The following is a 15,226-nucleotide window of genomic DNA, read 5'->3' on the forward strand; positions in this document are numbered from 1 at the left end:
AAATCATCAATTGGGCCGAGTGCAGAAAGAAGAGAAGAAGCCCACTGAGATCCAACGGTGGACTGCAACGGCAACGTCATCACCTACAACAAGCATAAAGCAGTCTGTGTCACACCAGGACAAAATACCAGCTCCACTTCAAGACAAACCCGTTGGAACAGAGGAGGACGCTGTGTCTGCATCATATCGGGACAAAGCCAAAGGCAAGGCTATAGCCGCGTGTTCCGACAGTACGACTAAAGCAACCTTAAAGCAGGCAAGTTGCAAACCGACGATGCAGCTGTCTAATCAATTTGCAGCCTTAGATTCACAATGTGTAATCGGATTCTGACATCTGTTAGGATACACTAGGGTTTATGATAAGTGTATAAACAAGCTGCCAATGGCATTGTAAAACCTTGAGCTCAATAATACAAAATTCCACATTTCTCAGTTATCTCATTCTGATTTCAATAGGGTTGTATGTATCTTCCAAGTCTAGTTCCGGCCCCATAATATGAGGGTCTACGGTCTACCCACGAAAAAAAAAGCATAATGTTAAGATTAATGTGTTATGATATATTTTTATGCTCTAACTAAACTATAGTTTATAAAAAAATTGTCAATCCCGTGCCATCATCTTGAGGATATAAATTTATTTAATTATTTATGTTGAAGGCTTAATTGGTTGTTTATACCTTTACCCGAGGCAGAATGATTCATTTAAATATCAGTTCATTACGAAATAAAAATATTTTAGAACATAAAATGTCTAGGTTTGGGCTTTGGATTTTCGTATGGCCTTGAAAGAACATGGTTTTGATTTTTGGGTCCTAATTTCAACTTTCGTTGACCTTCGTCAATATTTTTTTCAAGGCCATACGAAAAAGAGATTTTCCCGAGGTGTTCCTCCAGAATGCAGCTAAACTATATTGATTCTTTGATTCATGAATAAGTTATTTGACATTGTCTTTGTAACTCAAATAATTCCCATCTATTATTTCTTATTCATTTGCTTTACTCATATATGTGGTGTTAGTGTAAGATTTATAAGGTATCAATAAAAGAATGAGTTCATTTGTTTTACTCACTTGTTTTTTTCTTTTCTTTTTGCATTCGTAAATATTGAAAACAGTTCGTTATTTCTTTTTTTTTTTTTTTTTAAAAGGCATTCAAATTTAAAGCAGAACTAAAATATTTTACAGAGCTAAAAGAAAACCCAATACCGGAAACCCAACTTAAAAATTAGATTATATATACCCATTGAGAAGGAACCAAAATTGAACCACAAGTGAACCAGATAGTTGAAATAGAACCAGATAAACGGTTGGCAATTAAAACGTTTCAAACCACCTTGTTGTACCAACATTGAAAGATGAGAGACTTCACGAGATCGTAGAGAGATCCAGAGATTAGGTTTAGCTTTCTTATGAATACGATCCAGCAAACCAGAGAAGAAGGGGGTTAGATGTGAGCGACGGGTTTGAATCACGGTAGCTGAGGGCTTTGTTCCTTACTAGCTGATCAATTTGTTGAAGAAGATGATCAGCTTGCTTAAAACAGTTTCGATGCAACCTATGATTCCGCTCAGTCCAAAAGGAGTAGATCGTGGCCTGCCAGGCGAGAAGAAGGAGTTTTTTCGATTCACGAGAGCCTTTAAAGTTGATGAGACCGGTTATTGTACATGAACATGATGGTGGCGAGGTGAAGTTGCAACGACGAGAGATCTTGCTCCATACCGACCAGCTGAAGGGGCAGTAATAGAAGAGGTGGTCACGAGATTCAGCAGCAGAAGCGCAAAGTAAGCATAGAGAATCGACCTGCAATCCCCATTGAAGTAGGCGGTCACGGGTTGGGCACCTGTTCAACATTACTAACCAGGTAAGGAAATTGTGTTTTGGGATTCCTCCCGCAGTCCAAACAACCTTGTGCCATGGGACAGTTGATATCGCTCCTCCTAACGCCATATAGATTGTCCCCGTGGAGTTCATGCTCTTCAACCGATCGTCGATCCACCAGGTATATGAATCTTCCTCCTTTGATAAGCATATAGCCGCTAGTTCTACTTGATAACTCACTTGAGCTTCCGATCTTGCAGCCGGTAATCGCCAGGCTCCTTGCCTCCATAAATCCGCCAAAATAGAGCCTCGAGGAATACCTATGGACCTCTCTGTAAGTAAGAAACTTGACATTTGTCCCAGATTGCACCAATGATCAGACCAGAAGCGACAACTTCTCCCATTTCCCACTTTCATCTTTACCCACGGGTAAGCGTCTTCTCTCACTTTGAGAAGCTTATTTGCTAACCAAGAGAGCTTACTATTTGGTTTTCTTGTCCAAAAACTACTTAGGTTCCCATAGAGGATTGCATCTTTGAACCAGGCTACCCCATAGCAACCAGATAAGTTTAAGTAGACAAGCTTTATTCCACCTCCTTAAGTCTCTTATGCCTAGCCCTCCTTCTGATTTCGCAGTTGTGACAATACTCCAAGCTACTCTCGCTGAGTGATGACCCTTCGTTGTTCCTTTCCACAAGAACGCACCACATAGGGAGTTCAAAGTGTCTATGCATTTCTTTGGCAGGACCAGGGCTGAGCACCAAAAATTTGAAATGCCAGCAATGATTGTGTTGAGTAATTGGAGTCTACCTACAAAAGATAGAGACTTTGTCGACCAACCATTGAGCTTGGTTTTTACTTTCTGGATAAGAGGAGCACAATCAAGCAGCGTAAGTTTCTTAGTACAGAGAGGGACTCCCAGATAACGAATAGGTAGTTGTTCATGACTAATGCCTGAAGCAAGCTTGATTTGGTCAATTTCAGGTTGTTGAAGACCAGACGTAAATAAGCTTGTCTTTGGTAAGCTAATGGCTAGTCCTGAGGCTTCTTCAAACGACTTCAGCACTTGGAGGACACTTTGCACAGAAGAGAGAGAGCCATCTACAAATATCAAGAGGTCATCAGCGAAACACAAGTGTGTTAGCTTTAATCTCTGACACTTATAGTGATAGTTAAATTTTCCTTCCTCAGCCGCTTTGTCTAGCATAACTAAGAGAGAGTTCATGACAAGAACAAAGAGATAAGGCGAGAGAGGGTCTCCCTGACGCAGTCCCCTGTAACCTTTAAAGTAACCATGGACGCTCCCATTGAATCCCACCGAGAAGGATGGAGTGCAGACACACGCCTTAAGCCACCTCAGGTATAATTCAGGCACCTCTATACCTCGTAAACAACTAAAGATAAACTCCCATCTAACCGTATCAAATGCATTAGCAATGTCAACTTTGATAGTAATACGTTTGGGACCTTGCTAGTGATGGTATCCATTAACCAAATCTGGAGCTAGTAGTGTATTCTCTACTAATAACCTTCCTTTTATAAACGGAGTTTGGTTTTTTTGAATCAGGTCAGGGAGAGCTGGTTTTAACCGTGATAGAAGGATCTTGGAGATGACTTTGTAGAGGGTGTTTAAGCAGGAAATAGGCCGATAGTCCCAGACAAGATATGCTTCAGGGTTCTTGGGAATTAATGCAAGTATGGTTGCGTTTACTATTGACGGTAGAAAAGCTGAGTGAAAGAACTGCAGGATACATGCGGTAACCTCTAAACCATGTATTCCCCATGCAGTCTTATAGAACGATGAGGTAAATCCATCAGGACCTGGCGCCTTATTTACATTTAGTTTAAACATCACCCTCTTGATCTCTTCTGCAGTGGGAACACTTACCATTTTCTATTTCAGCTCAGGTGGACAGGGATAGCTTATAAGTGTCTGGATCCAAAGGTGTGAGACAACAATTGGCTGCAGAGAGATAGGATTTAAAATTGACTGAAAATGAGCTACAACCATCCTACTCATTTCCAAGGGATTGTCAATCGATGCACCTGATGCCGAGGTAAAGGATCAAATAGCATTGAAAGCGTTTCTGATCTGCATCATGCGATGGAAGTAAGTTGTGTTATGATCTCCTTCTTTTAGCCAATTAATGCAAGATCTTTGCCTAAAGTATGCTTCTTCAATCTTTCTGAGGAACTCCCATTGATTGTGAAGTTCTCGTTCTTGTTGAAATAGGTCAGGGGAGGGAGAATTCATTGCTTGTACCTGCACAGAGTTTAGCAAACAGTTAGTCAATCTCACTCTATTTTGAATATCCGAAAAATTCTCTCTGGAAAGTGTTTTTATTTTTCTGTTTAGCACTCAACACTGACAAACTTGTTTCCAAGGGATGTAAAGTTCCGGCCAAGATCCATGCAGTCTCAATCGTTTGGAGGAATTTGGGATGGGTGGTGAGAAAGTTAAAGAATTTGAAAGGTTTTGTGCCAGCAGAAGGGAGAGAGGTAGCTAGATTCAGGAGGCAGGGTGAGTGGTCAGATATTTCTGTAGCCAAGAAGGAAGCCACACTGTTGGGATATAAGGAAAGCCAATGATTGTTAACAAGCAGTCTGTCTAGCTTTTTTGCTATAGGATTTGTGGGATTCTTATTCGACCAAGTGAATAAAGAACCTTGAAATCGCAATTCAAACAACTCCATGTGAAGAAGACAATCTCGAAGCTCAAGCATACGCGAGGACCAGTTGTTGACATTTGGATTTGAGTGTTCAGCCGGATGAATTATTTGATTGAAATCCCCACCAAGTAACCAAGGTTGAGAGTCGAGTTGAAACCTCTGCTGGAGATTGATCAGTTCACACCAAAGATCAGTGCGTTCTTCACCTAGATTCGGTGCATAGATAGCCAAAATCTATGGCCACCTTGGATAGCGATTTCAGTAGTAATCATATGGCTTGACTGATGCAGGACAGTGACAGTAGCTGGAGATTTCCAAATGATAATAATCCTTCCATGAGGATGCGAGGCATGATTTGAAACAAAATGCCAACCATGACAGGTAAGATTCAAAACTCTGTTCAAGTTTGGTCCTTTATATGGGATTCTATAATAGCACCAAAAAGAGGCTTATGGGTAGAAAGCCAGTTATTGAATGACCGATGTTTATCCAGATCATTAAGACCACGGATGTTCCAATAAAATGGTTTTATATACATGGTTAGGTTCAAAAGGATTTTAAGAGTGGTGTTGTTCAATTATCATCGGTGTGGAAGTTGACGAGTTGTTAGAAGGACAAGGAGGGTCAGATGGGGGGATAAAACTAGCTATAACAGATATGGGTATGGCTGAGGAAGGTGAGGGATTTGACTGGGGGTTCAGAGTGGCTAGAACTTCAAAAGGATTGGGGTCAGTAGTCGTAGAAGGAGGCAATAGTGAGACCAAACAATCCGAGGGTGAAGAGGCTATAGGTTGGGGGATAGGTGAGTTTTCTTGCTCTAGAGTAACAACTTTGCTCGTAGATTGTTGTTGATCTGTGAGTGCAGGACTAGGACTGCTGGAGCAACCAGCATCATCAGCACTCGCAGAAGCAGGAGAAGAAGAGGTAACAACGTGCTCTTTCCCTTTTTTTATTTGTTACTTTTTCTTTTTCCTCCCTTACAGTCTGCTGGTGACGAGATTGAGTCCAAGATGGGGTGATACCAGGACAGTAACGAACAACATGTCCTATTTCCTTACAGTGAGAGCATGTAGGAGGGATCCACGGGTATTCGACTGCTATAATGATGACTTCTCCATTGGCTCGTTCAATTTCAACCGAGGTGGGTAATGGCAGATTTAGATTCCTTTCCACCTTTACATGAGCTTCAGAAATACTAACTAAATTCCTCGTGAATTCATCCATTTCCTTGGGTTCACCAATTAAGCTTGCCACTAAGTTTATTCCTTTTTGGTGCATTAGATCAAAAGGCATGCCCTTTAAATGTGCCCAGATGGGGATAGCATCCAAGTCAGTGCTTGCACATCCAGTTGAATCCCACTGAGCAACAAGGAACATACATTCCCCAATGTACCACATCTTCTTCTCAAGTACTTTTGTTCGAATATATTCGTTAGTCAATCTTACTATCATGGTGTTTTTTTTCATAATTTAGGTGCACTTCTAGCCGTTGACCTCTGCCCCACATGTGACTCAAAGCACTCTGAATATGCCTATATGTTGGTAGTCGCCCTTTAAACCTACCACTGATGAAGTCTTTATGGATCTGAGCTCCTTCTTCAAAGACGGAATCAAGGATGACAATCCTTGCCTTCCCTTCAGAAGAGTAAGTGGTAGGGCTAGTCGCTGCAACGATATATCTGCTCCTTTTTTTAGCTTTTGAGCCAGAGTTGCGGGCTTTTCCTGGAGTGTAGGAGCCGAAGTGCTGTCTCGCGGTAGGGAAGGAGGAAAATCTGATTGTTGAACTCGAGGAGGAGGTACAGTTTATGGTTATGTGCTCGGAGCAGTGACCAATGGTATTGGAAGAAGAGGGGGAAGAGCATTTGGGACGACAGGGGAAGCAGTCTGTGAATAAGAAGTTACTGTTTCTAGGGTTGGGGGAGCATCTCCCAAGACCAGCACTGTAAGGGCTCCAGGCGTGTGGCCAGTTTTCGAATTTACTTGTTGAGTTCTTAATTCTGAGTGTGGACTAATCACTCGACGAGCAACTTTTGGTGGTGTTGCAGTGAAAAGGCCGTCAGTTTGAGATACAACTTTCGATGTGGCCACTGTAGCAGCAGATCTAGGGTTTAGTTTCAGGGTTTGATGGTAAGTGTTAAGAATAGCTTGAGCCTGGGGGTTTACTACCACAAGAGTTGACTTATATTGCACAGGAAGGGCTACAATCACTCTCTCAGGCTCAATGTAAGCAGTTTGAGGAGAGTGTTGGGAGGGGGAGAGGGAGGGGGAGAGGGAGGGAGAGATGGGTGAAAGGGGAGGGAAATCAGAAAGAGAGACAAGGTGGTTTAGATCTGGAGGGTCAGGGGGAAAGGGAGGGGGACGATTGAGACTTGCTTCAGCCATAGCTGAATCAGGGTGTTGACTGAACTTCGATCCGCAGGGAACCAGCGGTTCGCCATTGACATTGTTAATCATGTAACAAGTTTTTGTCAGTTTGTGGTTCGTTATTTATATTTACACACGTACAACCTATATTGCATGGAAACTCTTTTTAAGGTACGTTTTCCGTTTCCAAAATGTTTCAGAAAAGGAAACTCGTGGGAACAAGGAAGCAAGACATTGAAACACGATTCTTAAAAATATATGTTTGGAAACATGATGGAAACTCTATTTTCGTTTTGGAAACACGACATAAACTTTTTTTAAGCTTAGAAACCTAATAAATAAAATAATTTGAAAATATATATTCACCTAAATATAAATATATAATATTATAAGTGTTTTAATTCAACTATTTAATATTTATACATTTTTTTTTTGTTTAACAAACTTATATTCACATTCATAATGGGTCTCCCACGAAAATGGGCTAGGCCTTGAAAAATTACAAAGTATCCAACAATTACAAAAAGAGGTACATCGGAAAATCAATGGTGTTGCCGGAAAAGGAGATCGGAACTTGCTGATAACCAATGACAGAGGCTCAAACACTAATGTCAGTGGGTGCAAGAACGACGGCTTTGCGTCGGGAATATCAGATAAAAAACCCTTGACGGAAGCAACCAAATTCCGTCGCGGCTTCTTCTCCGATGACCCTCCTGACCCGCTACCAATCTTCTGGCATGCTCAAGCCACCGATCAAAGGCTCCGCGAAGACAGGTCCCAACCTAGCAACCTGCTCGCTCAGACCTANAAAACCCTTGACGGAAGCAACCAAATTCCGTCGCGGCTTCTTCTCCGATGACCCTCCTGACCCGCTACCAATCTTCTGGCATGCTCAAGCCACCGATCAAAGGCTCCGCGAAGACAGGTCCCAACCTAGCAACCTGCTCACTCAGAACTAACACCCCTCTTCTTCCTACAGCGACCACCGCGACCTCAGGTAAGACTCTTCAGATCCGGTCACGTAGAGGCAAATCCGTGGCAGCTAACAGAGGATGGTGGCTCATTTCACCCTCCACAAACCCAAACCCACGAAAGCCCAAGAGATATAACATCCTTGGCTAACCACCGTAACAAAGCAACACACCCTCCTGTCTCCTACCAACTTTCGCCGCAAACAGCAGCTTCGATTGGGTGAGTGAGCCCCGAAGAAGCTCCGCCGCGAGCAAACACGGCTTGATCAGAAGCTTCTCGACCCACCAAAAATGAAGCCACAACCGCATCGGGAAGGAGACACAACCACACCTCTGTCGCCGGAGAAGAAGACTTACCCACCACTGCCTTCTCCTTGCATTTTCAAGACCTCCATTAAGCGCCGCCCAACCTTACCTTTCAACGAACCAAACCCTACAACAAGGCCACGCCTCGGCTGGAGGAGAGAGGACCAGATCCGGCGTAAGAGACACCAAAAGCCGATCCACAGAGTGCACAAGAAGCACCCCCCGACTCTCACGACTCACCCCAGACAAACAAACCCACCGGAACACGAAGTCGCCAACCCAGATCTGCCAGATCTATCCACAGATTCGTCACCGTCCTCAAGCAACTTCATCGTAGAAGCTCTAGCGACCACACCCTGATGAGACTTCGCTTCACGCGCCGATACCTTCACCGGAAACAACCCCTTAGAAAACCAAAGACCAGAACGAAGACGAATGACAGCTAAGCGGTGGGAGGAGGGGACGGAGAAGGAAGGTTGAAAAAGGAAATCTAAAAGGAGAAGCCCTTTCCAGCGCCGGAAGGGCCACCGGAGAGGCGAACGATGGATCTGAAAAAAAGTTGTCGAAGAGAGAAGGAGGAGAAAAGTTTTTTAGAGAGAGAAAAAGTCCTCTTATCGATTTTACCTTGAATTTTAGAAAAAAGTTGTATAAGATATATATACATATGTTTTCAAAACGTTTCCATTTCTTAATTTTAGAAAAATATCGTTTCCCGTTTCCGAAACGTTTCGCTTTCGCGTATCCGTTTCCGTTTCCATGTTACCTAGCGTACAACAGTTGCTTGGGGAGAGATATACTAAAGGGATAAACGAACGTAACAAATCTCAACATAAACGAACAAGCTTACATTTTTATAAGTTACATTTTTCTTTTGCTCTGTTGTTGTTTTCAGCGAGTAATAATTATGCACTTATAATTACAGGTATTTTAGTATATTTCAATATACAGCACGAAAACACACAATTATCTAGAACAAAATAAATTATTGATCAACAATTAATTGGTACGTACTAGCTCTGAGATCTAATATCCGGTATCCGGGATCCGATCCGGTATCTGGGTGTATCCGCACCGAAAAATCGGATATCCGGTAGGACCGGATCTGGATTCGGATACCAAAATATGAAATCCGCTAAAACCGGATCCGGATCTAGATATCACAAAAAAATTGACCCAGATATCCGTATCCATTTTAGTTTTATCCGTTTTATATTTATTTATTTTATTAATGTCTGTCATCTCACATTTAAAATTTAAATAATTAAAAAATGCTGAACGAAAGAATCACGTGTAATGAGTCATGTGTTTCGGGTATATATAATCACGCTAGAGAGGTTACATTTTGTCAAGTGGGCGATGTGGGATCTTTGAAACTCCCTTCCCTAATTATTTTGTCCCACATTGGCTCTAACTCACATCTTTCCTACTTTATTCCCTTATAAATATACACTCTCTCCACAAAAATTCCATGGACCTCCGAGCTTCAACAGATGGGCTTTATTGGGCCTATTAGTTTTAGTTCAGAAGATTGGAATGTTTAAATTTTAAAACATTGTCGGTTTATACCGGATCCTGATATCTGGCAGTTATCATTTTTTTGGGGATAACTGGTAACCGGATATCCGACCATCACGGAGCCGGATTCGGATATTTGTTTTACATATCCGGCGGATCCGGAGCCAGATCTGGATACCCTTAAAAAACCTGGATATTCGGCTCCGTCTCAGGGCTAGTACGTACAGAATAGAGCTATTCTAACCAATATATAAAATCTTTGTATGTTTTCTTTCGTAAAAAATAAACAAAATAAATAAATGGCAAAATGTCACTTTCATGAAGAATTAGCATAACATAGCATTTAGCATCAGTATGTTATTTTGGTTTGTTAGGTGGGTCACTTTAATGACATATTTATGGTCAATATATGTTACTATAGTCAAACCTCTATAAATTAACAAGGTCAGTACCATGAAATTTTATTAATTTACAGAAATTTTAATTTATCGATAAATTAATAAAATATTAATTTATGAAGAAATTTTATCATTTTTATATTAAAAATTTTCTATTACAAAATAAGATACTTTTGTTATCATTCACATTTTTAAAGAATTTTCTTAATTTATAATCTTGGTTATTGTTATATGATGAATGTCAATTGTTTAATAGATTATCTAGGTAAAAATGAGAAATGTTAGAAGTTTAAAGTTTAGAAAAAATTGTTACTATTATCCTTCATGGTAATGATGACGTCGTAGAACATATTGCGATATCTTTAAAACCAATTACTGAAGAAGCAATTATCGCATATATGACTTTTTACAATTTATGGATGCGATTTGAAAATACAACAATGAAAAAACTAGAGATGAACTCTACTAAGAATGCATAATTTCTAAAAATTTATTATCTTATTAATTTATCGAAATGTGTCATTTTTTACACCAGCCCAACTTAGAACCAGAAAATTTTATTAATTTATAACGAGTATTAATTTATGGAGGTTCTACTGTATGTTCACTTCTCTAAACTATAATCTTTAATAATATTTTTAAATATATCCATATATGGTTATGTTTTGATTGGCTAACTATAACTCTCAACGCTTTTAATCTTCCGCTTCTCTTTCTTCATCTTCGTTTTCTTTTTCGTCACCTTTATTCGTCAGCTAATCCATAATTTCTCATTCGTCTTCTTTAATTTCTTCTTACAGCACTCACTCTGAAGCTCTTTTTATATTTTCCTTGTTGAATTTCCAAACTAAATAAAAGATATTACGTACTTCCTATCTAATTGCTACGTAGTCTATAACTTTCCAAAATATTTTATTTTAATTATTTTTCTCCTTCTATTCAATGAACCACAAAACGTGTGGTCCAAGAACTCTCCGATTTTACTAAAGACTTGCATGATCCACGAGAAAAGCAAATCTCAGAACGTCTGTGACATATTTATATTGTTAATTTGTCACTTCCATTACGGTCGCCGTACAATCCTTCTTCCATAAAAGTTTTCTCCCTAAAGGTATTAACACCACCATACTTGCTCTGATTCCTAAGAAAGACGATGCACAGGTCATGAAAGACTATCGTCCTATCTCTTGTTACAACATCATCTATAAAGTGATTTCCAAGATTTTTGCGAACAGACTCAAGGTTTTGCTCCCTGAGATCATCTCTTCAAATCAAACAGCTTTTGTCACAGATAGGCTACTCATGGAAAACGTCCTTCTAGCATCTGAAATGGTGAAAGATTATCACCTAGATGACATTTCTCCACGTTGTGCCATGAAGATTGACATCTCCAAAGCATTTGATTTGGTGCAATGGTCATTCTTACTGAATACACTCCAAGCTTTACGTTTCCCAGACATCTTTATAAATTGGATTCGACTGTGTATCTCCACGGCAACTTTCTCAGTACATGTAAATGGAGAGTTGGCTGGTTTTTTTGGGAGTGCTCGTGGTCTGAGGCAGGGCTGCTCCCTTTCTCCTTATCTGTTCGTTATTTGCATGAATGTCCTCTCACACTTGATCAATAAGGCAGCAGCAGAGCACCGCTTTGGCTATCATCCTCGATGTCATAATCTTCTTCTCACGCACCTCTGTTTTGCAGACGACCTAATGGTTTTTGCTGAGGGTACTAAAAGATCTGTAAAAGGTATTATTCAAATCTTTGATCGACTTTCAGGATTGAAGATCAGCCTAGAGAAATCTACACTATATATGGCTGGAATCACTCCAGGTACGCAGGCGGATATACGATCAACATTCCCTTTTGAGGTTGGCACGCTTCCGGTTCGTTACCTTGGGCTACCGCTCCTCACCAAGGCAATGTCCAGGAACGACTATTAGCCTCTTATAACGAAATTCGACAACGAATAAGCTCTTGGACGGGTCGGTTCTTGTCTTACGGAGGTCGGCTGCAACTCATCAAATTGGTTCTTACGAGTATCACCAACTTCTGGTCCTCTGCCTTTCGGCTGCCAAGTAGGTGTATGAAGGAGATTGATAAATTATGCTCAGCTTTTTTATGGAGTGGTCCTGATTTGCAAACGCACAATGCAAAAGTTGCTTGGGACATCGTCTGTTTGCCGTAATGTGAAGGGTGTCTTGGCTTGCGACCTTTGAAGGAGGTTAAAACCGTTTGTGGACTTAAGCTTATCTGGAGATTACTCTCTACAAACTCGCTATGGAGCCAGTGGGTGCATACCTACCTAATACGTCAAACTTCTTTCTGGGATATTGGTCGAACAACCCTCCAGGGGTCTTGGATGTGGCGTAAATTGCTCAAGTTGAGAGACCTAGCTAAGCAGTTTCACTGCAAAGACATCAAAAATGGCAAATCTACTTCATTTGGTACGACAGTTGGTCTCCAATGGGACGGTTGCATGATACTTTTGGCAATCGAGGTTTCATTGATCTTGGGATATCCAAACATGAAACTGTTGAATTTGCTATGTTACACCATCGAGCTCGGCGACATAGAGTGGAAGCTTTAAACGAAGTGGAGAAGCAGATCATTGCCGTCAAAGCTAAGCGCAAACCTAATATAGCTGATGTACATATGTGGAGGCACACATCTGGTCCTAAGAAAAAATTCTCTACTCGAGACACCTGGCTCCAACTGCGTATAGAAAAACCTGTATAACACTGGACAAAAGGGGTGTGGTTTCCTCTGGCAACTCCAAAATTTGCGTTTCTGACATGGCTTAGGATGCTCAACCGGCTCTCCACAGGTGATCGAATGTTGAAATGGAATCAGGCGGTTGACACTTCTTGCTCTCTCTGCCCAGTACCTTTGGAAACAAGATCTCATCTATTTTTTCAATGCCCCTACTCGCAACAGATTTGGAGTAAGCTTACTTTTGGCTTTCTTGGCGTGCATCAACCTCTGACTGGGAGCTCATCAAGACACTCATCTCCGACTCAACACTTGACAAACTCCCCGTTTGTTACTGCGATGCTCACTTCAGGTACCACTCCATTCCATTTGGCAAGAACGAAATAACCGCAGGCACGGTGAATCCCCTGTTTCTGCCACTCGACTGCATCAACAAATTGATAGAACCATTCGAAACAAGCTTCTACTCATCCAAGGCTCAGGAAATCGTCTGTACGAAGAGGTTCTCCTCCTTTGGTCCACCACTAGAACCTAAAAAGTATGTATGCTTTCCTATAAAGTTTTATAAAACTGGTTTACACTTGTTGTAAAGAGAAAACGGTTTTTTTGATGAATAAAATTTTACATTCATTCAAAAAAAAAAAAATGTCACTTCGATCTATCGATGTAGTTTCAGTTTCCTCTAAAGTTTTTTTTTCGATGTCATTTCAACTTACGTTCCTAATCACACACCACAAAAACGCCGTTGCCAAACAAGAAAAGGAATTTTTTTTTTAATGGTAAGAAGCATTTCAATCGCAAGTATGGAACTCATGAAATGATGCCAAGTGAAAAGAAAACTGATCTTATCAGGTATTTGGAAAACTTTTGAGACTCTAAGAAGATAAATGTTAAAAATAAAGTTGAGAAAGTTTATTAATTATCTCTCTTCTGAACACTTAATTTTCTATATATTTTCCTTCAAAGTTTATATTGCCTCATATATAACTATGCATTGGTGAATGTGTAGCGAAACCAGCTTGTCAATGTGAACAATAATAGTCTAATAATATGGGAGGATAGGAATGCAAATGTTCTAAGAATAGTCTCTATATGAAAGAATAAGACACTTGTATCGGTATGTGGAAATATGTTTAAACTTTTTTTTCAGATATTATTAGAACTAATCTCAATGTGCGGAGAGAAGAATGGAATCTAGAAGCAGAAGGTTGTTCATAACTGGGAGTCTAATCGTTCGCCATTGCAGACATTAACTTTAGCTATATTATACTAGTGCCATCTTCAGGTAATGTCGCTTTGCTATTTAATGACTTCTCTTATGCATCATCATTCATTAATTATCTTTTTTTTTATCATTACATCAAAATTTGAATGCAGCCTTACACAGATTCAGAGATCATGTCCATTATGTCTCAGTCTCAGTACCTCTTTGTAGCCAAGATATTAACGAAGACCCTTAAGTAAAAAACAACTCTGGTCGTCTTAGATGAAGACGGTTGAATCTTTAGCGGGTAAAGGGGCCTTTCTTGTTTCAAACAAAATTTTTTTGAGTCAGTTGAACTTATGTTCTGAGAGTTATAATATGCATGAATATTGCATTTAAAAAACAAAAACTGTTTACATTATTTCAAGAATTATTGTCTAGTAATTGTCGAAATCTTGAAAAATTGTAGCAAAACATGTTTTGTTTGTCAAGTATCAACGAAAGAAGAGAACACGATATAGATTCGTCAATGCATGCATTGCATGTACCTGAAAGTTTGGATTTGGAGCTAAATCATTGTTCGAGTGATGAGAAATAATAAAACAAACGACTTTGTAAAATAAATTGAGACATGTAACTGTTAGCGAGACTCAGTTCTTTTAACCCACATCTCCGGGACCATGTCTAGACCGAATATACTAAAATAAGCTAAGAAAACAATTGCACGATGACAATTACACATAAATCAAGCTTCCATCTCATGATACTGTTCTATACATGAACTTCTCAAAGCTATACACGCTTTGAGCTAAACTCTACCCCAATCACGGACTTAGTTTGCGGATTAGTTTGCTTTGAGCTAAACTCTACCCCAAGCGTGTATAGTATACACTTAGGTTAAAAAGCATGGACTTAGTTTGCGGATTCCTAAGTCGTCGATCGGTACAGGGGATTAGTCTAAGAGGCTTGATCAGCGTCTTGAAGCTCTTCATCACAGATGTATAAAAAGATTGGTATGTAGTCTTCCCAAACCGATCGATCATCATGGATTTTTTGCTTTTTTGGCCTCTAGGGAGCACACGAAAGCTTCAACGGCTGCAACACGCGCCCCTTCTTCAGAGATCTCACCATCATCATCTCTCCTATAAGCAGCTGTCATTTTGAATCCTGGTATCACTTTACCTATGCGCATCCTCAAGCACGAACGGAAGGGAAAGTATTTCTCAAGTCCACGCAGTTTCCAAAATGATCTCACACCTTCCAATCTCACAC

General features: G+C 40.3%; 1 protein-coding gene across 1 annotated transcript; it reads right to left on the minus strand.

Annotated features, from left to right (window-relative positions):
• LOC104727665 lies at positions 6,296-6,868 on the minus strand. Its single transcript, XM_010446751.1, has one exon. It carries the CDS (start codon positions 6,866-6,868, stop codon positions 6,296-6,298), a length of 573 nt encoding a protein of 190 aa, XP_010445053.1.

This window comes from Camelina sativa, chromosome 11, assembly GCF_000633955.1.
Source record: "Camelina sativa cultivar DH55 chromosome 11, Cs, whole genome shotgun sequence".
NCBI lineage: Eukaryota > Viridiplantae > Streptophyta > Magnoliopsida > Brassicales > Brassicaceae > Camelina > Camelina sativa.